At 25.6% G+C, this 26465-nt stretch overlaps 2 protein-coding genes across 3 annotated transcripts; both read left to right on the forward strand.

Moving 5' to 3' along the window:
* The first annotated feature begins 201 nt into the window (after window positions 1-201).
* On the forward strand, window positions 202-16907 carry LOC113552106 (C-type lectin 37Db-like). 2 transcript variants are annotated; one of them, XM_026954805.1, is made up of 5 exons: window positions 202-665; window positions 7463-7720; window positions 15248-15360; window positions 15442-15550; window positions 16358-16907. In XM_026954805.1, the coding sequence occupies exons 1-5, from the start codon at window positions 542-544 to the stop codon at window positions 16597-16599; spliced, it is 846 nt and encodes a 281-aa protein (XP_026810606.1). In that variant the 5' UTR covers window positions 202-541; the 3' UTR covers window positions 16600-16907. The 2 variants fall into 2 exon arrangements, with proteins under 2 accessions (XP_026810606.1, XP_026810615.1); XM_026954814.1 differs by lacking the exon at window positions 7463-7720 and having other exon boundaries at window positions 206-665.
* An 8380-nt stretch (window positions 16908-25287) lies between these two features.
* On the forward strand, window positions 25288-26465 carry LOC113547888 (hepatic lectin-like). The gene is made up of 3 exons (XM_026948462.1): window positions 25288-25356; window positions 25961-26069; window positions 26215-26465. Exons 1-3 carry the CDS (start codon window positions 25288-25290, stop codon window positions 26463-26465), a joined length of 429 nt encoding a protein of 142 aa, XP_026804263.1.

Here is a 26465-nt window from a genome sequence, read left to right on the forward strand (position 1 = left end):
GTCGTACCTCCTATATTTAATATCCGCGGCAACCATCAAGCACGGCGAGTGTGTGTTTGTGTGTGTGTGTGTTTGTGTGTGTGTGTGTGTGTGTGTGTGTGTGTGTGTGTGTGTGTGTATATCTCCACTCCGTATACCGGTTTGTAACGCCAACCGCTTATGCATGCGTATCGCCGCGCGCGACGGAGATCGAAAGTGGTCTTATTCGCAGCATCGCGTTGCCCACTCGTCGACCGCGGCCGCCGAGGAATAAATTTCTCCTTCTAAAGTCCTCCTCACACGATTGTCCTCAGTGCAAACGAACGATAATCGTGCACGAAATGGATGAACTATCCAGATATTACCAGCACCTATACCATACCTAACCTGCTACCACCGTGGCCGTGGTGCGATTGTCATAAACACCATCTACCTACCGCGTTATTTTTGTTTTTTTTTGTTTAGTTTTAGTTTAAGTTTTCTCTAGAGTACCTATTAAACAATTTAATTGTTTCAATTTAAAGTATAAACAATACATTGTAGTGGTTCAAATCGTGCAAATATGAATTCTTGGACGGGTACTGCTAAAAGTATAATTTTGTTCCTGACGTTGTCCATGTGCCTTTTCGCCGTTCGGAGTCAAACAGCCGTCCCTAGAACTGGCCATAAGATAAACGAACCACAAGGTAAATTTATACTTTAGATAATACAAAACATTATGTATATAATACGAAATAATTTACATAAATATTTTGTAAGGAAATTGAGTATTTTTTATTTTTAAGGATATAAATATAACAATCTTAACTTAATAGCTAACAGATTTAATATTCTCAACAGTATTCATAATGTGTAATAAGAAAGTAAAGACATATTAAAATATTTGAAATAAGAAATAAATTACCATCTACAAGCATTTCTAAAAATTATGTTTATCATATAAGTAGTGCGTATATATATTGATTTAATTCATAATTATTCATTCTTGTATTAAGCTCATGTCTATTCAAAATTCTATATTGTACCTATATATATATATTATAATATAAGTAAAATGTAAATATTTCAAATTCGAATAAATATATATAAATATAAAACCCTACTATTGTTTTACCAATTAGAAAATATTATAAATGAGTATACTTATAATGACTAACACTTATTATGAATTTAACGGTATAGTGTGATAACTCTAGTAAAAATCCGTTTATCTTATTCAGCTTTCTCTCGTCCACAAGAATTTTTTTCGATTTGACTTTCTTTATAAAATATTTTAGTCGATACTCCTATTTAAAATGCTTAATAGCTAATTCATTCGAGTTATTATCAATATATTTTGTTACGTCTTACATTTATTAATATTATTATAATAATAATATTAAATAAAGTATCTTATATATTTATATTATTATACACTTTAAATTCGATAAATCCAATTGTAAGTAATGGAAATATATAGGTACGTAGTTAACATGATATTATTGTGTAATAACCATAGTTGAGTTAATATTAAAATAATGAGACTTTTATTTTTATTGTTACTTGTTAAAATTATCAAGTAAAATCTTTAACAGCTCAAGGATAAAGAATGTAAAGTATCCATTAAAGATATAGGGAGTAAAAAGCAAGTACATTTAACCTATCTAGTTTTTCTGTCTCTTGATATAGATCCTTGACAACATTTATTAAAAATACATCGTAGAAAGGAAAAATGTTTTTGTTATAGTTTATCTAAACAAATAACAATGTATGAATGTGCACATTTGTGTGAAAATTAGTATGGAGAAAATAACGAGTTTCTTTTTTTTAAATTTAGCTTTAAGACTAGACACTAGTCAGATATTTCAAGTCCGGATTTTTTTCAATTAAATGATAATGATTACATGATACAATAATTTATAGTTACTCTTAGTAGACGTGATGGAGTAAAAACGTTTATACGATAATAAAATCGTATTAAAATTATTTTGCGGATCAGTTTTTAAATTCACGTGTCCCTAAATTATTCTAATACAAATAGGTTTTAATACGTATTCTTGGTTATTTATAAGCATTTTTAGTTTTTAATAAATATTATACAACTTTCAGTCGGTTATTTACCTATATATATTATTATTTTAAAAGTTACTTATAACGATGAATATAATTTGAAACTATTCGTATTTTACGTTTCATATTAATCTTTCTAATTTATATTATTCTGAAATAGATCATAACTTTTGAATATTATAATGTCGTTTTATACAACATATATTCTAGATATATAATATATAATTATGAAATAACTGAAAATAAAACATATCCTGTAACGAAATCTTGTGAGCTTTTTATAAATAACAGCAGTAAGAAATATGATATTTTGTGTTTATAATAATACTTTGTAACTCGTATACGTAGAGCTGCTTATGATGATAATGAAAATATCACTAGACCTTACTGTATAACTTATGTGGTCGTCGTTTGTGCAAATTTATCAAAGCGAAACTGTTTTAGCATGCTATTATCGTGTGCTACGCACAGTACTCGGGGAACACTTTTTTCACTAACTGACGTGCATGATTATATATATTATTACGCCGATCTTAACTGCAGGCATTTATTTTAAACACCGAAACGATTAATATTTTAATAAGAGCGCCCAAGGCAAAAAAGGAAGAGTTATACTAAATCAAAATCCATAACGAAAGCGTGTATTTGTTTTTACGATTATAATGTATTCTTTGGTAGGCATCTACCGATTGTAATTTATTGTATGTACGATTCAATAAACGTAAAACGTACACGGGTTTGAAGGTCGTGACCAGTAATAACACATAATATGCCCAACTGTATCATACTACTACTGAAAGTTATAACACGTATATGTGTGTGCTTTGCCGCTCGACTGGCTATTGTATAATGTGACATTCAACCGGTATCATAAAGAAGAACTTCCTTGTGTACAAATATGTCTCCGTTATATGGTATAGGTGGGTCTCGACTCGTCGAGAGAAAGTGGATACTTTACGTTACACGAACCTATAATTTTGTCTCCAATCTCATTATCACGGTATATATATCTAAAAATATTGTTTTAAAATAACAAATATAAAATTTTATAAGATTAAAAAATAAATGTCCATGAATATTACACCATTATATTGTCCATTATTCAATAATGATTTTTTTTTCTCATATCTTTCGTACACTAAGCTCCGTAATATAATTTAATAGCTACTTCTTAAACTCAATAACGTTGCATAAGATTATTTGTTTTTTGTTTACATACATATATACACATAAGTATGGACAAATAATTCGGGTCTTATAAGTCCTTTTTTTTTACACATTTTTATAATGCTAGCATACAGTAGTAGAGAAAGTAACATATTATAATGTAATGTAATATTATAATTTATAATGGGTACTTTTGTGAACAATGCTTATAGGTATAAAATTATATGGGCGTATAGTTTGTACACACGAGACGAGAAAATCTAATATTCCATAGATTATAAGTCAAAATTATAAATTCAAATTCAATAATTTCATAATAACTGTCTATTTTAAGGAGTTTTTGTTTACATTTTATTTTTAAATTTAAATTAGTATTATAATATCGAATTGATGAAAGAAAAAGTAAATTGTATTATCAACGTACAAATTCCATTATATGTTACTTTGTTATAACTACTAGTTGTTTGTTTAAAGATAGGTACTTATACAATATATAAACACATTTATAGATAAAGGTATGTAACGTGGTAATTATTATGTAACAAGTGGGGAATATCAATACGATATTAGTTATCCAGAAAAGGATTTCTATTCCACATAGATAAGTTTTTTATAGCTGGGGGTGTGAATACTAGTGAAAGAGGTTATTATCAATAAAAGAAAACATGTTTGATTTATAAATCTAAAATAATTATAAATGTATTTTAAATAATATTTTACTGTAGGTATTTATATCAGAAAATTATTGTTAAGAATTGTATATTTGAGTTCGATCATGTTGATCGTGACATTTGAACTGATTGCTGTGTGTCATTTTAGTAATAAATAATAATTTGGACGTAGTCAAAAAGTGTCGAGTGTGTATACTTTGTGTTGTTTAATTTTATAATATGTATTTAGTGTACAATTTTGTATGAGATGTACAAAATATTATACCTATATAGCTAGCTAAATATTTTATAAATATACATATGTTATATAATATTTCTGATGTATCTATATATCAATATAAAGTTGCATGTACCAACAATGAACATATAATAAATGTTATTAGTTATGCAATTATAAAGAAGAAGAAGTATTTATTTGACTTGACTTGAGTAATATAACGTGATAAAAAAAAAAGAAATATTCATGCATCTTAAAGAATAAATGACAGTTATTAAAAATTAACGAATTAAATACAAGTACTTACCTATATTATGATTATTAATATTAGTGAATTTTACATTTCCCCTGTAAGCAAATTTAAAAATAAACGTTTTATTATGTGGTAGATATGCTATAAATTATAATATTACATAATTTATAAATTTTTTAAAATAAAAATATTTTTCAGTGAGTTGAGCATAGAAACTCAATTAAATTCAAAACAAAAAATTATAGGATAATAATATTGTACTCCATTAATCATTATTATTAGGTGTATCTTAAGGTCATGCATCAATCATTTACATCTTCTTTTTTCCCAACAATTTTGTCTCCTCTCCCATTGAATGAAGTAATAGTAGGTAGGTATTATTATATTGTTTCGCAATGTATTTATACGCACATTAAATTAGTATCAACAGTATAATTTTATCTCTATTTTCATATAGATATTACGAATATTACGATAATCTATGTTCATAATTTATTTAATAGTAAATATTTATATGCTTGGTTTACACTATAACAATTATAATGGAGTACCTATATAGAAGTAATAAATTAAAGTTAGTTTATAATTATAAGGTATAGGTACAACGAAATAACAATTAACAACAACAATACATTATGGTAAACCGTAAACAGATTAATTATTATTTAACTTGTTTACACGTTAGACAATTTCGATACAACAAATTTTAAATTCAATCATTTGAATAAATTTTACCTTAAGAGTTAAGAATCAAGTTGTAAAAAAAAAAAAATATTACAACATATTGAAAAAATATAATTCTTGTATATTTTTGTAATCAGATTTTCTTTTGTGTTAAAATATATTAAATACCTTCCTATATAATAATGTATACACACTTGAATACATTACACTTTAACGATTACAAGTATGAAAATAGCTTTCTCGTGTTGTAGATAATAGGTACCTACTGTGTTTATTAGTTATAATAAATTATCTGATATAGTAAATTTCTATTCGACAGATTAGTTTTTGGATATAAATTATAAGTTTTTATTGATCGATGATCAAAAATGAATATCTATAAAAGAAAACGGAAACTTGTTAGGTTAGGTTCGAGACGTTTTTTGCTGCTACTATTTAAAAATATATATATATATATATATATTATAGCCGGTTTGCCCGGTACTATTATTAAAAACTGTCACAAAATAAGAAATTGGTTTTAAACGCATTGCAGTTTACAGGCATGCGTGTATATGTGTATGTGTGTGTGTGTGTAGATCTATGATATTTAAGTAAGTTACACTATGTAAGGTAGGTAAATAGGCAGTATACCTATTAATGTATATTATGTAATGTGTTTAGCATTTATTGAAAAATAGTATACGTATGTTAGTGATTTGACACGACACCGTGACAAATACGTCTTCATTAGTGCGAAGGATAGAAATTAGAGTGTATAATACATATAAAACATTTAATAATTTCAAGATGATACGTATCGGAAAAAAGTTTTGCTGCGTCGATTTTTGAAAATGTTTACCGTAATTGTTAAAAGTATACAGACTTTCAACAAATAACATACATATAATAATATGTATAATATTATGATTTAATAGCTTTATGGTCATAATATGAAGTCTATCTACTATTTGTGATCATAACAGATATGCAGTAAATAGTAATTATTATATTCCGTACTATCTCTAGTATTCGATCACATAATATACCATATAGCTGATACGTATTATGTATAATACCTGCTATAGTACTTATTAACGATCTATATAATCAGAAAATATATTATATATATATATAAATTTTATACATTGCATGTGTATTTCGTTGGCGTAACGAATTTTTTTCCAAACGTCGCGTAGGCACTATTTATTATTATTATTATTATTATATAGCCATACAATAGTGGCTAAGTAAGTCTTATTCAATACATCTCACATACATATTTATCACTATTCTCATAACATGACGTTCGCTTATGAACATATTATAGCTTACTCACTTACATTATGCGTGTAATATATAAAGTGATTCAACAGTCGTGCTCACCCCCATATTATTCTTAATAATTTAAATTTAAATTTTTAAACAATGCTGAACGACCATATTTATTTCAAATACTTAGACATTTCATTTGCGATACAAACTTATTTTTTCAAATGAAAACATTCTTTTTTTTACTATAAATTGTTTAAAAGATGTTTTTTGAACACTATAATGTATTCTTATTTCTCAATTTAAATTAAAACGAGTGGTTTCTAAAAAAATGATAAATTTATTTATCTATTAGCATATTATAATTTTTTCTAAATTTTCTGAGCTATAAATATTCACTAAATATTACATATATTTTATGGAAAGTTAGTATCAAAAACCCTTAACAACATAAAAAGTGAAAATATTTGTATGTACTTGTAAATATGGTTTTTAGGAGAACGTTACTACGTCGTACTATAGCGTTATTTCTGTATTTACTAATACGTACAGCACAACACATTTTTGTTTAGCAGAACCAACATTGTGTTGAATTAAGTTATAAGCATTTTAAAATTTTATTATCTTACATACATCTATAACATAGATCCAATATTAAAGATATCAATACGAAATCAGTTTGAATGACGCAAATTTTCCATTTTGTACGTACTTATGTAAGATTTATACAAAACATTCGGACGAGACATCCTCTTACTTATACTTAAAAATTCGAAAAATAAAAAATTGAATGTAACCATAAATTGTGAATACAGCGGGGTTGAGCATGGTTGGCGAATAAAAAAATATAGGCGCCTATATAATACAGTATAGGTTGCCAAGTACATTATATTCGATATATTTCGCATACCTACCGAGCTCCGTTCTATCGTAAAATCGCGTGCAATACACGCATAAAATTTGATAACCTACATAATATGTCATATTGTAATTATGCGTATATTATGTACATAAACTGCGCGTTATAAATTATTATATATAGGTATCGCTATTATTTATTATATTTATTATTTATTATTGTTGTTACATATTATTTTAATAATTATTACTGCACCGGCGTGCTCTAATATACCGATACGTATCACAATGTGTTATCCACTCTTGAAATTCTTATCTGTTTGTTGTGTGTAGGTGGTGATTTAGTGAGGCAGAATAGCATTACGCAGCAAATACTGGCGCAGTACCTGCAAAAGCGTCTGAACAGGGCGGGCGGGAGTGTGCATCAAATCGGTCAACCACAGTTGTTATTGCCGACCGGTGGAAACGATTTGACGGGCAGTGTCGTCGGTATAAATAATAACGGTATTCAGAGAAATGTCGCCGAAAATCTTTACGACGGACGGGACGTCGACGATGACGAGTCCATCGAAGATGCGCGATATTACCAAGGTTAGAATTCAGACGACGAAAATTGCGTTTGATGCGTTTATACAATACCTTTCATGAAAAAATAATAATAAATTATAATCACATCGTGTAGTATCCCAGAGACTATAGGGTTTATAATAGTTGATAAACGGATTAGTCGATCAACGCGAGGGAGAAAAAATAAGCGCAAAATTAAATAGGTACTAAAATAATAGGATTTCAAGCAAGTTATGATTTTCAAACGGAAATATTTTCGAAATAGCTCATGGCTGTTCAAAATAGTAAGAGTCTCGACTGTTTCAAAAACAATGGAGTGTTTAATTTATATATTTATATTTTGTACCTGTACTATCGTTTCATCATATAAAGGATTATAAAAATTTCTGGATGGAATTTTAAAATATATGAAAACGAATTGTTCAAGATCGAGACAATATTAGGGCTGCATCCGAATTGCATGTCAAAAAAAAAATGTCCGAATTGCATGCCATATCTTAGAGAGGTTTGTCCAAATTGTATGCCGTGTACCCATAAGTCTTTTATTATGCCCGATGTATTTATATGTACAACTTAAACTTTAATTTTGATTTTTCGTATATTACTATTATTATTATTGATTTTTTGATTTATTATTTTATTATTATTTGTAATTTTTCAGTGTAATATAGTTAATTAAATAGTTTTAAACTATTCCCCCTTTTTTCCATATTGACATGTTTTATTATTTTGTAATAATAAATTATAATTTTTATTATTTTATTATTATACATATACTTGTAATATATTGTATATTGCCAAAAAAGTTCACCAAATTTTATAATATTTTTATTTATTTGAAATTCCATGTAAAAATGTAAAATACATTCACTTAATTACCTTAAACTAAAATCGTTTTATTTAATATTTATAGTACCATCTTCTCCTGTGTTTTGTTAAAATTTTTAAAAAAAGTCTTTCAATCTAGAAACTTATCAGTTTCTATACATGCGTTTTTTTAAAAAATAATAGAAAAATCAAAAATCAAGTTTAAGTTGTGCACACAAGTGCATGATAAATAAAGATAAATTTGTAGGTGGTATAGGCACACGGCATGCAATTCGGACATTCCAATTTACGTTTATTTTTTTGGCACGCCATTCGGTTGCACCGAATATTAGACACCTTTGTATGATAAATGTACTGTTGTGGGGTCCGTAATGGTTATAGGATTTAGAATTTGCAGTGCTAAGTACCTATCCTTAGCATAACAAGTATATTTATACCAACATATGTATCTACATAACAAATTCCGGTAGGAGCCTATAAAGGTACCTGTATAGGTAATAGATAATTTAAGCATAATACACTCTATGTTGGTATATTCGCGTGTGTTAGTTATACCAGTAAATCTACTGCAGTTAGCGTCGTATTTTTATTTATTATACTTTTTGTAATAATTTCATTAAAAGTATGTAAAAACGAAAAATACAGTACCTATTTTGATAATGTTTTAACCTACTTATTATTTTTGTAGTTGTTATGTGTTGAAAAACGTGTAAATATCTGTTAGCTACTATATTTCGTTGGTTTAGCGCGCACATGTGTTGAGTACACATTGGTACGTTTTTCAGGAACAACATTTGAAATACATTTAAAAAAATTGAATATCAAAAAAATATTCAAAAAAGTTATTTAGGAAAAAAATATAATTTATTTGTGATCATTGATACCTATCCTTCTCCTTCTCATGCTTGAACATCAGTAGCATATAAATACCTGAAATCACACACTCCAGATTTTTATAAGTATGCCTTCAAAAAATAAACAGCAACATCTATCATTGAGTAATATAGAGTTTATAATAAGAGTTGGTATATACCTACCAAGACCACAATAACATTATACCTATGCAACTATACAGTTAAGACTAACAACAGTAAACATTCTATTTTGACCGGTATTATATTATATTATTATGATATGAGTATATGACATCGTTTACGTGTCTAAATAGCCACGTCCGAAAATCAATTTTAACCGCGATTGCTCTATTGTAAATTTATTTTAATAGTCCATAGAGTGAACAATGAACGGAATGTAACTTAGGGGTTGAGAATACAAAATTCATAATGCATATATATTATTATTGATTTTAAGTACTTTTATTATGGATGAGAAAATATTGTAGCTAAATGTTGTAATATGAATACTTCATGCGGAAATTTATTGTAGTAAATATTTATGGGGCGAGGACAGTGAACGACAAAGTATGCGCGTTATAATTCGTGATCCAAGCGGAGGTCAGGTCATGAAAAACATATTTAGAGTTTGACCAAATCAAATCCTTGACCAAATTATTACAATATTTATGGATAATTTATATATATACATATGTGTAAAGAGATAGATATTTAATATTAATTATCAATTTTAATAAAAATTTATAGTATAATTATTATAATCTGCATGTAGACACTTATACAAGCGATGATATTTAAAATGGGCGTTCATTAAAATCAAAAACCATGAAAAGTATAATTATTATTATTACGTTAGTATAGAATTCACAAAAAATACATAGCCGTTTGAAATATATACATATACATATAGGATCAGCTACTTTATTTTTTGAATTTACTATATTACTCGAATAACACAATAGACGAACAATTCAGTGTATACATCATATTCGTATTATAGTCGTATGTATACGCCGCAATGTTATAATATATTAACAATCATACGTTCTAATTATTTTTATTGCCAAACAACAATACTGTAAATCTTATTAGATGGTATCGGTTTTGCGTTTCAAATGATATTGAACATAAAAAAATATACAGATAATGTTCTTAATGCCATTATAAATTTCGTTATTTTCTAAGTGGATCTCGTCTATTGTTCGATATTTAGTAACGTATATGCCGTAGAAATACAACAGTATTACTAATAAACGCATAAAGTCGCTTTATGCATCGCCTGCTATATTCGTTATAAAAATAAAAAGTATACCAACAATCCTTGATGGTAATTCTTACATCTCACAATTTATATTTTAATATCTATTATTACATAATTTAGGTATGAAACACGCAGGTGTGCTTCATAAGATACTCATTTCTGATTTCATAAAAAAATTATACATTATTGTATAGATAATGTAGAATTGTAGACTGATATTAGAAGAATGTACCTTTCACGTAATATATTACATTAAATAGTGTGTAGTGTTACTACAATAGTAGCTTAGTAAGTACCTACCGAGCTATATCATTATTGTATTGTGCGATAAAATTGTTTTTTGTCATTTTAAGTACCTATCCGTCAAACGCATTATTCTAACTATGTATAATAAATATACGAATATCATAACCTAATCATAATAATCATTTTTTTTTCACATTCATTGTTTGACAATTGAAAAACCTACTTAACTAGTAAATTCCTACTATAGTAGTTATTATCTTGATTTAAACCTTTTTAAACAATATTCAGAGTTCTTGCAATAAAAATAATAATTAAATATACCTACTCATTATATAATCAGTCATGTCACTTAACTTTGACAAGTATTTTACGTAATTTAGTACGTTCGACATTAATGTATTATTCATGTACACGGAGAGGTATTTAGTATTCTCTGGTGATTTACATAATAATAATTAATAACAATAACAAATTAATGAATTATAATGAAATAGTATATATATGTTTTAATTTTAATATAAAATATAATTTTCCTTTTTTAATGCGTGTTTTCTAACTGCATTTATTCTTTTTCCTCTGCGGTACGATAACAGCCAACAGGACTAACTCTTGCGCAAAGGTTCTTGTCATTCATTACAAGCGATTTAACCGTTATCAATAATATTAATTCAATCGTAAATTTTAAGTACAACTAACAAGCTATAGGTATTTATGAATTGTGATAAATATGAACTATATGAATTGTTAAATTATCTGATACTCTTATTATCAAATTTTCAATTATCCAATCATATTATCCTAACATAAAATTACTATAACCATAAACTGAATAAATTTATTAATAATAAATCAAAAAAATAATGTATTATAATATGTTTTTTTTAATAATTGGCACACACTAAAGTTACAAAAAAAAAAAAAAATCACGGAAATTCCCTTCTCCTCGTAAATACGCCTTTGTGTGTACAAGAATTATAGGTGCCTACGTTTACTATTAATATAAATACTCGAATTAATGCGGATAACCACCTTCGTCATTTTTCATACTACTTCAGCATATTATTAATAATCAGAATCGGAAACATTTACTACATAGTATACACGTAGTAGTGGTACAAAATATCTAAAGTCTAAATGACTGAATATATTGATTCCATAATTTTTAAAAGTAACCCTCGTGCAATACCCAGTTGTATCCATGATATACAGAATGAACTGACAAATGTAATAAATATCAACTGACTATAACTTGTATTTTAATAAATATTAAAAAAAATATATTTTTTAACATAATTCATTAAAACCATAATAATAAAAACAATTTTAGCTTATTTAATGATTACATTTGCCGATCACATATTTTTTTTTTTAGATACAATGTAAAAAATACAAAATAATAAAATATCTGTGCCAAAAATCTAATTATACTGAAAAAATATCTCATTTAAATATATAAAAATATATTATTTTTTTTAAAATGTATGCACATAATTTTAAATAATATTTTATACTCTTGTGAATATTATTATAAAATTGTAAGTATACGGAAACCAACCATTATAATATAAATAATTCGTTTCACGCCAGTAATCTTCATCATAATATTTCTTGATACCCACAAATTGGTATTAAAATAATTAAATAAATGTATTTTTAAAATACCCACAGAGGTAATATAATGAATATTATATTAAAGATATTTATAATTATTATTATTGCAAAAATATCAAATACTTTTAATAATATTCACGTACGTGATTGACGTTTTTGTTTTATTTCTAAGAATGGTACACTCGTGATCGGTCATCTAATTACATTAATACGGATAATTATGAGTATTTTATAAATTGCTGATACATTTCGTGAATAATAAATTTTTAAAACTAGTTATTTGTAGTTTGGTGTAGATACGTAAGTTGTAATATGTTATTCGAGTAGCTGGCCTCGGATGCAAAAAATAATAAAACTTAAAACAAATTTTTTATTCTACGCACCATTTTAAAATTAAACATATATGAAGCATGTTATACGCGTATTACATAGTACACATTTTATTACCTTAACCAATGCGGCAATGGGTTTAATACACGTCTACGTAATCAAATATTTAACATATTATATGGAATATAAATCATTTAAAAATCGATATAATATATTTTATAGCAAAGGTTAGGGAACTTACGTCCAATGCACATCACAATGTTTAGTATATAAAACGTACCTATATGGGTATGTTATTTTTGAAAACATTTTAGAAGGTTATGTTTGAACCTTGAACCTATATTGGAGTACAACGAGTTACTATACCTCGAGGGTCTGAACCTGAAATCAAAATAAACCTCATGGTTAAAGTATGATGCATAAATATAGAATGTAGATCGTATGATGTATAAAATAAACTATATAAAGGGTATATATATGGCACTGAACAAATGGATGGTATTATAATTTAATATTTTTTTTTGTCCCATTATAACCGTATAATAATTTTAATACCTGATTTTCTCGTACATAAATCATATATATGTTTTATTATTATGCAATATAGATATCAATATTCAGTAGCAAAAAACTATAGTACTAAAGCGGGAGGCCAGAGAGATATTATTATAATTAATTATACCACTCAATTCTAATAAATGGAAAACAATTTGAGTAAGGTTTTGACCTCTTCGCATCTTAAAAAATACTGATGTTTTATCGAAATTTGCATTGTATAACATTCGTAAACAGGAATTTATCCACACTACGCGTGTCGACTTATAAGTATCTACAGATATAATACAAAATACATCACTGATATTAATATGAACAAAAAATAAATTTTTTATAATAAGATAATTGTTAGTACTTAGTATAATATGTGAATTTAACATAATAATTTATATCTAACAGAAATACGTTAACAATTATATCATACTTATTTTAAATATTTAACATTTAAATGTATCTAACTAAAACATTAAACTTTGAATAATAGGTACGACATAATATCTCAATGTTAACTTCATTTTACACCGTAAATCTAAGTTTGGTTTTAACATAAAATCATTTTAATAAAAATTGAAAAGAATATTTCAGTGAAACAATTGAAATATTCAAGGCCACACGACATCAATATAAATTATATTTAACTAAAATGTTAAAAATCATTGTTGGTTTCATCATTTGATTTATTAAAAATTAGAACTAAATACTTCACTGAACGAAAAATTAACCAAACAAATATTGCTGCAAGTATCTATAACTTCCATAAACTTGAACCCACCTATAACCAATAATAGCCTTTAAAATGAGGCACTTATAAATTGTAATACTAAAATCATATTATATTTGGTAACACTATAATAAAATATCATTATTATAATTCATATCAATAGATACTATTTAATTTCTTTCTCATTATTTCATCAATTTGTTCTTAAATTAATTGTCAAATATTAACCAGGTATCTAAAGCACCCATATTATACTTATATACTTATATTGATAAATATAAGTATATAATATTTATATACTGAGTGATGCGCTCCGTTTTTTCCTTTATTGCAAAATATATTTAAATTAAAAATTTTTTTTTTATTTTTAAGTTTCCTTAAGGATCACATTTTTAATAATTTAGAAATCTTTATACCATTTTAGGAATGTTTTGTAATAATACCATCTATTTTTTTTTTAAATAAGAACCCCGCCCATTCTCTGTAAATAATTTAGTACATGATTTTCTTTTTAAATGTTCATGTATCTAAATTGAAATGAAAACAATTTGTTTTTGAGTTACTTAACTGTATGCACTAACCACTACGTATAATTGGTCCATAGTCAATTATATAAATATGGCTGCTATAATAATTTGAAAATTATGGTAATTATTACTAACGATATTTTATAGTTTATAAAAATTGAATGAGTTTAAACAAGATAAAATTTTAGATCTGTTTTATAATTTTATAAAACTATTTTTAAGAACTATTATCCTTAATTATATACATTAATAACTCAAACTATCCATAATCCAATCTAAATTTGATTAAAGTTAGTTATCATTTTAAAAAAGAAGTTTGTAACGGCTCAGCACAAAATTAAATTATTAGACTTTAATAGTATAAAAATTAAAATTATTAAAAATAAAACAATTAAGTATACATTGGTACTTAAACATACTAAAAATCATAATTTAAATTAATTTATTATTGACAAAAATAATAAAGGCGAAAACGTTTGGTGAACCATATCGTATGATGTATGCCAATACCATAATATACTGTATAGAACCATAGAATATAAGATGCATTATTTTTGTTTTGAAAAATTCAATATAAGTAATTTCAATTAGTTAATAAATAATAATATTATGTTATAGGTGAATGCAATAACAATAATTGTGTTGAAGATAGCGCTTCCGTTATAAATAAGTGGTCACTGCCACTTTTACGTTCGGGAGACAAAAAATTATACTTGGGAATATTTTTCAAGGTAAATATTTGAAGACAAGTTAATAAAAAATATCGATTTGAATAACAAATATTAATTTATTATCAATTTTTATTAATTTAGGCGAATTGGTACAAATCCGCTCAATATTGTAGATATCATGGAATGCATTTGGCTAGCATTAGTAGCCAAGAAGAGAATGACAAATTGGAAAAATACATTAAAGATAATGGTAAGAACATAATTGATAAATGAACCATCGTAAACTATATATCTAACTGTAGGTATGGCTAGTGGTGTATAGAGCGTATAGTGTTATAAACGACTGTAGCCCATAAACGTAAAATATGACCCGAAAGCGCAAAAAAGATACCTTTCTAACAAACCATTATGACCACAAATACATTTTTCAAAAATAAAGTGTATTTTATCAAAAGCATATAGTTATTAATTAAGTTTTTACAATAATATTAAAATAAGTTATAAAATTAAAAACAAAAATCACATATTTTTAGTAATTAGTAATATTAGTATTATTATTATTATGAGTACCGTAAATTTGAAGCCCACCATTTTTAAAAAATAATCCTATCTAGAAATTTTTTTTCAATTAACTAGTTTCATGCTTTTAAATTGGAGTTAAGTTAAATAAATACCATTTTATATAAGTTTATACTGTATATACACGCAATTTAGTTATCTTAAATGATTACCAACCGTTACCGTAATTTGTTACGATAAAATACGAAAATTGTAATACAAAATTTCAATTTAATTCGATCACTGTAGTTGCTTTTGAAATATAAAAATACTATTTATTTTAAAAATAAATATAATAAGAATCAAATTTCAAACTGAAATTTATAGTGCAACGGGTAATACTCATATATCGTATCTATCAGGTATTCAGGTAAACAATTTATTTTTGCGCTTTTATTCCACTACTAAGGTACAAAAGCACAAAATGAATTTGCGCTTTCGGTTTCACCGTGATAAATTATAATTATAATAAAATTTAACGACATTTCAAATTATTTAGGCTTAGGTCATGAACACTTTTGGACCTCTGGTACAGATCAAGCTGAAGAAGGATCATTCTTTTGGTTAGCCAATGGCCGGCCGATTGGGTTTACTAACTGGAATGCCGGGGAACCAAACAATTTCAAGTATGAGAATGGCGAAGAAGAACATTGCTTAGAGTTATGGAATCGAGATGGCAAAGGTCTAAAATGGAATGATTCTCCATGCTCGTTTGAAACCTTCTTTGTATGTGAAATGTGAAGAACTAAAAATAAATTAGAAATAATTGAATTAATTGTACTATGAAAATATTGAGCATTACTATAATTTATATCTTTATCACATTAGATTTAATTTGTAAATAATTGCATTAGACAAATCTCTCAATTTAGATTTAATTATTTAAATAAAAAAAAGTTTCTAAACTGATTATAATGTATTATGTATTTTTAATAGTAAGTTATATGTTAAGTAAATACTAAGATAAAAACTTTAAAATATAAACATAATTAGGTTTACGTTTATATGATAGCATAACTATAAAATTTTATAAGATAATAAATAAGACGTTTCAAAAGATTTTGGAAAATACGTTTATTTGATATGAAAAATGTTTTAATTATTTTTAGTTGTTATTTAATCAATTTTCAACACCTATATGGTAGGTTATTGATCACTTATAAGTAATTTATTATAATATTAAGTGATGACAAGTCGTACCTATATTTTTTAATCATATATAACGTTTGTCGTTGAACAAATTATCAATAAATGTATTTTACATTATTTATTAACATTTAAAAAACGCATTTTAAATGAAATTGTATCTAGTGCCTTTGCCAGAAACTTTTATTTTATCTTAGTTTTTTTTTGAGGGTTAGGGGAGGTTGCACTTAATTTTCCTCTCTAATTTTTGCAATTCTAAAATACCTACGTACCACCTATAATTTTATGACTCTTTTATTCATTAACTCTTTACAAACATATACTTTTTTCTTATAACTTTATAACTTACTATGATATGCATTTAACATAACAACGTATTAACATTATTATAAACCATAGATTAATGTATTACCTAAATAATGTGTGTTGTAAATATTAAATTTCATTGTTAATCCTAATACTATTATAGGCACTAACAAGAATAAAAGACCATACATTTTAACTTTTATTAACATATAATATGTGTAATATAAAACAAGCTATACATAAAAATAAAAGTGATTAAGCTACTAAGTAAATTTAAATGATTAAAAACATATGTAATAAAAGCCACAGTGGCACACTGGCACAGTATATTTTTAACACGATGTAATAAATTGTGCGACGGTGCTCGTTCGTAACCTATAGGTACGAAGTTCACACCAAATGTACAACAAATAAAAAAAATAGTATTTAAATTACATAATTTTAAATTATAACATCATATTTTAAGAATTGTGGTTATCCCATTATCCATAATATATTATATATTATAATATAGTACCGTTAATTAGGTATTGTATGTGGCGGGCGCCGGGCACCTTTTATTTGTAAATAAATATTGAAGATAAGGAATTACGTAAACAATGAATAATTTATCATTGATTTACCTTGAATTAGGTATATACATAAATACATTAATGATATAACATAAGAAATTGAAGTACACCAGTGGCGCCGAAGTTTTTAAAATGTGGTTGGGCAATTTCAAAATTTCGTGACCCCAATACCCATAGGCATAAAAAGAATATTTAATTTGGTGGTAGGAGGGTGTAAAAATATACATTTACTCATAATAAAGTTATGATGTTAATATAATATAGGCCACATTTTTCAAAAAAGAGGTCAGAACAAAGACTTCGGTGCCACTGCTATACTACAATACAATAAAAAAAGGTTATGGTGGGTTGGTTGGTACGCTTAATGCCTTAAAGTCGATATGTAAACTGCGACAAATAAAAAATTAACATTATACAAAATGCGAAAATTTAATTTATATGTATATAATAAATAGATACTATGTACACATCGGTACGATAACATATAGGTATATGCATGCATCATATATACTTATGTGTTATTATGTACCTATATAATTTTATTAATATGTTATGTTAGAGACAATTTTTTATGGAAAATCCAAATTTATTTTTAAGTTATAACGCAATTTACTAAATATCGGCTCCTTCACAGATACAAGATTATCACAAGTTAGGTTAGTACGTGCTGTATCGTGTAATATTGTACTTAAAATGGAACTTACAAAAATGTTTAGCCAAAACCACAAACAATTTAGTATTGATGCTAAACAATTTTAAATTTAAATATAAATATAATTCCAAAATAAGCGGTTATTCAACATGGATTTGCTCAAAAAAAACATGCAGAGCCAAATTGGTCTTAAACAACGAGAATATTACTCTACAAGAAAAATAATTTTTAGTACATAATCTATAGCTATATATTATGACATATATATCTAATTAAGTGATTAACGTACATTATGTGTTATTGCACCGGTTATAGTATTTATATATATTATAAGGAGAAAAGAAAAAAAGTATCCGAAAAAAAATACAAATTGGAATATTTTAAATAAAACTTATATCATCACTTTGTAAAACCGCAAATGTTTTCAAAAAAGCTAGTACATTTATAATAATATTAATAATTAAGAAATAATAATTGCTAATAAGTATATAAAACAGACATTAAAAAAGATATAATAGCCAAAATTTATGTCAGGAAAACTTTGTACGTTTCAAAATAAAAAAATTTACATTTCAAAAAAAATAAATAAAATAAAATAAATTATTATCACTTTAACTTAATATTTTAGGCTTTAGCTTTTAAAATGATATGAATAATTTAGAAATAATAATATTTGTGTATAAAAACCTTTATACGCAATTTTCGTGTTTCCTTTATTAGATTTTAAAATTTCCATTTAAAAAAAAATTAATATCTGTTTAATACTGTTTGACGTACGCTGTCTTCGTCTGTCGACTGCCATACACTCACACCTACTATAATTATACTATACAAAAAATCATCGTATTTTACTTAATTATATCACATTTTAACCGTCTGTAATCTATAGATATATATATTATGTGTATGTGTATGTATATATAATCTACTGCCAATCTCATTGGTAAAAACTAAAAACCAAAAATAATTATTGTTTTTATTAACTTTATCATCATTTTTATCTACGGTTTTCCACGGCAACCTAACGTATATTAAGTTTAAACTATAAGTCTATAATTGTATAATATTAAGTGAATAGTAAATTTTATCATTTGATTTTTGATTTTTTACATCAAACTTACATATTATACAGTGACTATATAAATTTATACCATACAGAGTGATTATATAAGTTTTATTTAAAATATTTTAATTTTTAATTTTCTTTCCCCGAGACTTTTTTACTTACCATCATATATAATAAATTGTCGCAGTCTGAAAAATGTATCTTATCGGTTTTGTCACAGATTGTTTTTTTCTTGGCGCAGTTTACATATCGACTTTTAGAAAAGATGTAATTTTCTTTCAGTTTACCATCTCCGGTACGTGCCTGCCGTAACCTAACCTAGCCCTGATTGTACCTAATGTTTAGGTTTTCAAAATTGAAAATTTTTAAATGTTTAATAATGTATATTATTTTACAGTATTTACAATTTAGATAATAATTTTAGTAATAATCAATTTTGTCTGAAACACATTTTACATTCTACGAAAATAAATTATTTTCGAATTATTTAACTACTAATAACATACATAGCTTTTAATTTATAAAGATTTAAAATTTTGATTCGCGAAGTAAAATAAATAATTAAAAAAAAATTCAACATAATATACAGAGTGTCCCACGAGGATTTACCCATTGCAATATCTCCTGAAATAATGGAGATATCATAATTCTGGTTTTTTAATAAGATTCATAGGGACAAGAACTACAAATATTTCATGTTTTAATTTATTTTTATGTTTTGGTAAAAAAGTTAAAAAATATATTTTTTTATTTAATTATTTAAAAAAAAAAAAATTGAAAATAGCCATTTTGTGGAGTTTTTTTTTTTTTTGAAAATATTGACGTTTTCCTGATTTTTAATATTTTTTCTAGTTTCGAAAAAACTGCGAATTATTTAATACGATAGTGCCATAGTATAATTGTATCAAACATGTAGCCTGTGTGCTCGTACGGCTGGCGAACGGGTTTCAGTGTGGCTCGCAATAAATGTCATATTTTATTTCTTCAACATTGTTAAATTTTTAAATAAAGTTAATAACTATTGTACAAAATATCAATATGTACATTTTCGTTTTATCTAGTATTAAATACGGTTATATTATAATAAATAGATAATACAAATGTATTTTGTTTACTTTGAATTTAGTAAAAAAAGGTGTTTTGTCCGCCAACGTATAAATAGGTAATAGTTAATATTTTATGACTTGTTGGTAATTTGAGTGTGGCATAATCCACAATTTAAATACCTATTTTAATATTTTAATATTATTGTCCAATTTTTTGGCAAGACATAAATATAATAATAATTTCGCAGTTTTTTCGAAACTAGAAAAAATATCAAAAATCAGGAAATTGATGAAATTAAAATGTTAAAACGTCAATATTTTCAGAAAAAAAAAACTCTACAAAATGGTTATCTTCATTTTTTTTTTAAATAATTAAATAAAAAAAATACATTTTTTAACTTTTTTACCAAAACAAAAAAATTAATTAAAACATGAAATATTTGTAGTTCTTGTCCCTGTACATCTTATTAAAAAACCAGAATTATGATATCTACATTATTTCAGGAGATATCGCAATGGGTTAATCCTCGCGGGACACCTTGTATATAAGTTAAACATGTAAAATATTAATTTTCATAGATAGATAAATTTATCATAGACCCTGGCATACTACATAATTAAACAAAAATCAAAATGCTATGAATATACCATTAAACAAATCGGACATCGTACAATTATTAGTATTTTGGTATTATATTCTGTTAAAATGTTTAATTAAATAAGTTCGATATAAAGTTTACAAAGGTATGCATACGAGATATAACCGTATGCACTGTGCAGATATAAGCGTGCGCACGGGGGGTTCTGGGTGTGCTTGGGCACTCCCCGACATGTAATTGGCCAATTGGGGCCCTAAAGTTTAAGTCCTATAACATATAATGTATGAGCCCCTATTAAAACTAATGTTATTAGAATAAAAATAGTATTTTTTCTAAAATATGTCTTAAAAAAAAATTATGTTTCGGGATAAAAAAAATAATAAAACATAAAATATTTTAAATTTGCGTGATAAAACTTATTATGATTATAAAAGCTAGATGTTATTGACTAAAAAAGTAAAAATAATAAATAAATATTGCAGTTATTTTTAAAATAGATTTTTAGATCCAACTATCTAACGAAATATTATATTACTTGGTAATATACTAATACCACTGATTAAACTGTGATATAATATAAGTAATATTTATTCATGAATGATAATTTATTGAAATATGTACATGTCTTGTTAAGAGAGGGCCCAAATTAAGAAAAGGGCCCGAAAAAATTGTAGGCACCCCTAAATTCAGGTCTGTGCACGCCTATATGTGCAGAGCATGCTATTGAATACATTGAAACTCCAAAAATTGTCCAATAATGTCCCTTTGAATGACCTTTACCCCTTGAAGAACTTAATATCATTATCAATTTAATATTTTTATGTAAAAAAACAATATCAGTAAAAGATTTTGATAAAATTATATAGGATTTCAAAATCATTTTTACTGGTTAAACATCGGTTTAAACTTTAGCCAGTAAAATGATTTTTGAAAATTACTAACAAATCTTAAATGATTAGAAAATGTGATCTCATTGGTGCATTTTTTTTTTATAGGGAATAAGTGCTAATTTTTTTTTTAGATTCAAATTTTTTTTGTTGCTTAGGTACTTTGAAATGAAGTTTGCGGACGCCTATATTTTAAAACTTCTGTGTAAACATCCAAGTTTAGTATAAAAATTAAAACATTGTATGTGATAATGAATAAAAATAGTATTTTTTTACAAACACTTGAACAAATGTATGATCGAATTGTAAATTATTAATTTTTTGCAAAAAACAAAATCATTTTAGAAGTTGAAAAAAAAATTTGGAACACGATTTATACTAAAGTAATAAAATTTAATTCATATGTTCGATTTACAAGGGATAAAATAATAAATAGATAAGATATAATGAATATTGAATACATTTTATTCATTTAAGTATTTTTATTTCCGAAAATAATTAAAAAATTGTATTTAAAGATTTAAAAAATATCGATGATTCATCTTTTATGAAGATTTACAAATGAATTAATCCAACAAAAACACCCTTAAAAAACCTTAAAAAATCATACATTCAAAATAATCCGAGATAAAAGTTAAATAAATAAAATAATATAAACATTTTAATAAAAAATGTTAACGAAATTAGATAAATGCATGTAAAAAAACGTCTTTATAATGATCATGTAATTCAAAAATTTTATTTGTGATGACTATACCTACTTAACTTATATGTTAATTATTACATATATCTTTTTATTAAATAAAAAAAGTTTTGAATTACCGTGGCAAGCAATATTAGAGCTATTAAGTAAAAATTGTATTGATAAAATATTACAAACTGTATGCATTTCAGATAATAGAATGGAACACGATTAGTATAGCGTGATTACAGTCGACAAGACTATAGGTATTGCATTGCAAAATATTGACAGAAAACAAGAAGGGTCATATTATATATTATTATTAATTTATTATCCCTTCCATATAGCTAACACTTGATATGTACAAATGAAAATTCAAACATTACATTCAAATTAAAAAAAATTACAATTCACAACGAGAATTGCATTAATCATCATAACAATTCATAAGTCACCAAGTAAAATTTTGAGAAAGTTGAATTATTAATTTATGAATTTTTTTATTTATTTACTTTGCGATTTGACTGTAATTATAATATGATACAAACTATAAATAATAAATGATCGACCTATGTCTTTGGATATTATTTTCGTTTACGATAATATATTTATCGTTAAATTCAAATTTAAACATAATTTAAGTGAAAGGGCGTAGAATTGGTTAAATCTCCTAACACAAATTAATTTGGACCGCCTTGGATATTTTTGTATAACCGTGTATACCTACTGTATACGCATAATATTGTTTCCAAAATTTTTGTTACTCAGTTTTAAAAATAACAATGAACTAATGTAACTAGCACAGAATATAACTATTTCAATAATTGACAATATAGACGACAAGAAAAATATATACATTTTAATGTTTTATGTATAAAACTATACTATAAACTTCGTCATGTTTTATTTTTGTTAATTGTATGTAAATAATCAATACTTAAATAAATATTTTAACCATCTTTGCTTAATGTTATTGAATAAACTTAGTTGTGAGTATGTGATTACGTTGAGGTCCATCATTATAAAAGACGCTGTACTGCAGTAGTATATTTCATTCTATTCACTCTTCAGTGTTCAGAGGACTTTACTTGTACCTACCTATTAACTTATTTCGTATTACGAGTAATTTTCAAAACTAAAATGATTTTCTCTAAACGAAATTTATTTGTTATTACTTTAACAGCTTTTGTTGTTTCTGACATGACTACTAATGCAGATACTGTAGAAAAAACAGCAGGTAAATTTTAAATTTAAAATTTTTTATTATGAAAGTAGATATGTAAAATATAGTCTGTAAAATCGAATACCTATACAATATTTATTTGCTTGTTATATGAAAAAACATGTTAAATTTAAATTGATTTTAAAAATATATATGTTTATTGACTAAGATCTTACACGTAGGAAAATGTAAGTTGAGCCCAGAATTACAATTATTGTTGTTAATTTGACCTATGATAACTTATGATTTAAGTGTCAAATATATTAAAAAACTAACATCATTTTTTTATAATTTAATAACTACCAAGTAAATAGGTAGTTATTATATTATATCAGTATATATTTAATCTATGATATTAGGCACCTAAAATAATGATAAATATTACGTAAAATTAACTTATAATTATTAATATTATATACTTATAATAAATGTTATGATACATATTTGAAGTTTGTAACTCTCGTACACAAAACACAATACAGATACAAATTTAAGATAAAATTAAACTACCCGATACCAGAATTTTTAACTTTGTAATTTATATTGTATGATACCATTTAATTTCCTTTTCATCTCTACTTTTAGTGTATATGTCGATGAACGGTAAAATTTACTGACACGACGACAACATCAAACATAATATCAAGACAAGATTTACTCTGTAATCTGTAGGCAAAAATAAAATATATAATATTTGTATTTTCGACATTTTTTAACGACAGTCAGGACAAATTTACACAAATCTTATAATAATTTATCTATCTATACATAGATATTATACACGTATTAACAAATTTAAAAAAATATAAAATCAAACATAGGTATATAAAAAAAAATGACATGAATTTATGTAATTTTTCATTTCTATAGCTATATAACTTTATCTAAATCATCGTTTAAATATATTCTACAACACCAGTAGCCTCGTTATTGTGTCCATAAAATATATTTAAAAATATGTATACTATTATATTGGATACTTATCGCAAATAATTAGCAACCATTATATTATTAGTATTATATTGATTTTATGTAAAGGTTAATTATAATATTAGCTGTACCCTGCATAGATCGGGGGTATCAACTATGTAGAAATGAATACGTATTTTGAAACCGTTTTTAATTGTTTTAAATTTAATATAATGTATTGTGATTTAATTCGCCACTTAACAGACATCGCCTCTAAAATTATTGTAATTTATTTTAGAATCATCAACTTACAATAATAGCGATTACTCCTTACTTGCCATCATGCCGACTACAAGATGGATTGTTAAGCAATCGGGCTCTAAGTATTTTTACATTGGAACATTTTTCAAGGTAGTTATTATTGTTAATTGTTAGAGTTGTTACGATTTTTAATTTGTCTCGAAAAAAAAATAGAATAAAAAATTCACGCAATGTAATAACGTATGTAGATGGAGAATGTTCATATAAGGTTGATATTTAAGTGAAGCTAAGTATTATTGATTGAAAATAAAATAATTTATTCTCTTTAACGGTTCCTCATATCTGCTTTAAAAATATAATAGAATAATTTGTAATAAACAATATCTTTATGACACTCTATCATTTGTATTTATATTTAAATTATAAAATTTCAATAATTTACATTTTACATAGTTATAGGTAAATTACTATAACTTATAACTCAGTTTAAAGTAAAAATATCAATAGAAACCTATGAAATGCCGTAGATCAAATTTTCAATTTAAACTTTAATAATATGTCAATTCAGTCTAGTATTAACAGTAACCGAACAAAATTGATTCTGTTGAACGCAGATTTTCAATATTCAGCTCCCCTCACGCCGTTTACCAAGATGGTAGTGGCATACAGTTGTATTATCCTGGTTTTTATAGTGCCATAATTCGTTTTATATCGTGCTAAATATATTATTTCATTTTGTACTGTTCACAATCAGGCTGATTGGTACCAATCCATGACGTTTTGCACTTATCATGGAATGCAATTGGCTAGCATTACCACTGAACAAGAACATAAGGATGTGGTGACTCAGTTGGAAGACTTTGGTAAGAACATACTAGAAAAAATTATATGATGTACTCGAGAACATATGAAATTTTACATTTCTTCTATTGTATGATGTATATTGTACACTCACACGAGTATTTATTCAGTAACCGGTGTCATGAATGTTGTAATTTAATTTTTTAGGTTATGGTAAAGATTCTCATTTTTGGACCTCTGGAAACGATTTATCAGTTGAGGGCAGGTTCGTTTGGTCAGGCAACGGCCAAAATTTCGGCCGATTTACCAAATGGCTGGAAGGCGAACCAAACAATACCAAAGTGGACGACAAGGATGAAGACTGCGTAGAATATTGGTATAAAGGAGATGAAGGTTTCAAATGGAACGATCAGTTTTGCACTAACCAAGCAAATTTTATATGTGAATTAGTGTACTAA

The sequence above is a fragment of the Rhopalosiphum maidis genome, chromosome 4 (assembly GCF_003676215.2).
Source record: "Rhopalosiphum maidis isolate BTI-1 chromosome 4, ASM367621v3, whole genome shotgun sequence".
Taxonomy (NCBI): Eukaryota; Metazoa; Arthropoda; class Insecta; order Hemiptera; family Aphididae; genus Rhopalosiphum; species Rhopalosiphum maidis.

Bases quoted from the DNA above. Each gene is read 5' to 3' on its own strand.
- LOC113552106 (XM_026954805.1), top strand. From the start codon at position 542: ATGAATTCTTGGACGGGTACTGCTAAAAGTATAATTTTGTTCCTGACG. The intron at 7,721-15,247 runs GTTAGAATTCAG...ATTATGTTATAG, and splicing joins AGATGCGCGATATTACCAAG to GTGAATGCAATAACAATAAT. The intron at 15,361-15,441 runs GTAAATATTTGA...TTATTAATTTAG, and splicing joins ACTTGGGAATATTTTTCAAG to GCGAATTGGTACAAATCCGC.
- LOC113547888 (XM_026948462.1), top strand. From the start codon at position 25,288: ATGCCGACTACAAGATGGATTGTTAAGCAATCGGGCTCTAAGTATTTT. The intron at 25,357-25,960 runs GTAGTTATTATT...GTTCACAATCAG, and splicing joins ACATTGGAACATTTTTCAAG to GCTGATTGGTACCAATCCAT. The intron at 26,070-26,214 runs GTAAGAACATAC...TTAATTTTTTAG, and splicing joins GACTCAGTTGGAAGACTTTG to GTTATGGTAAAGATTCTCAT.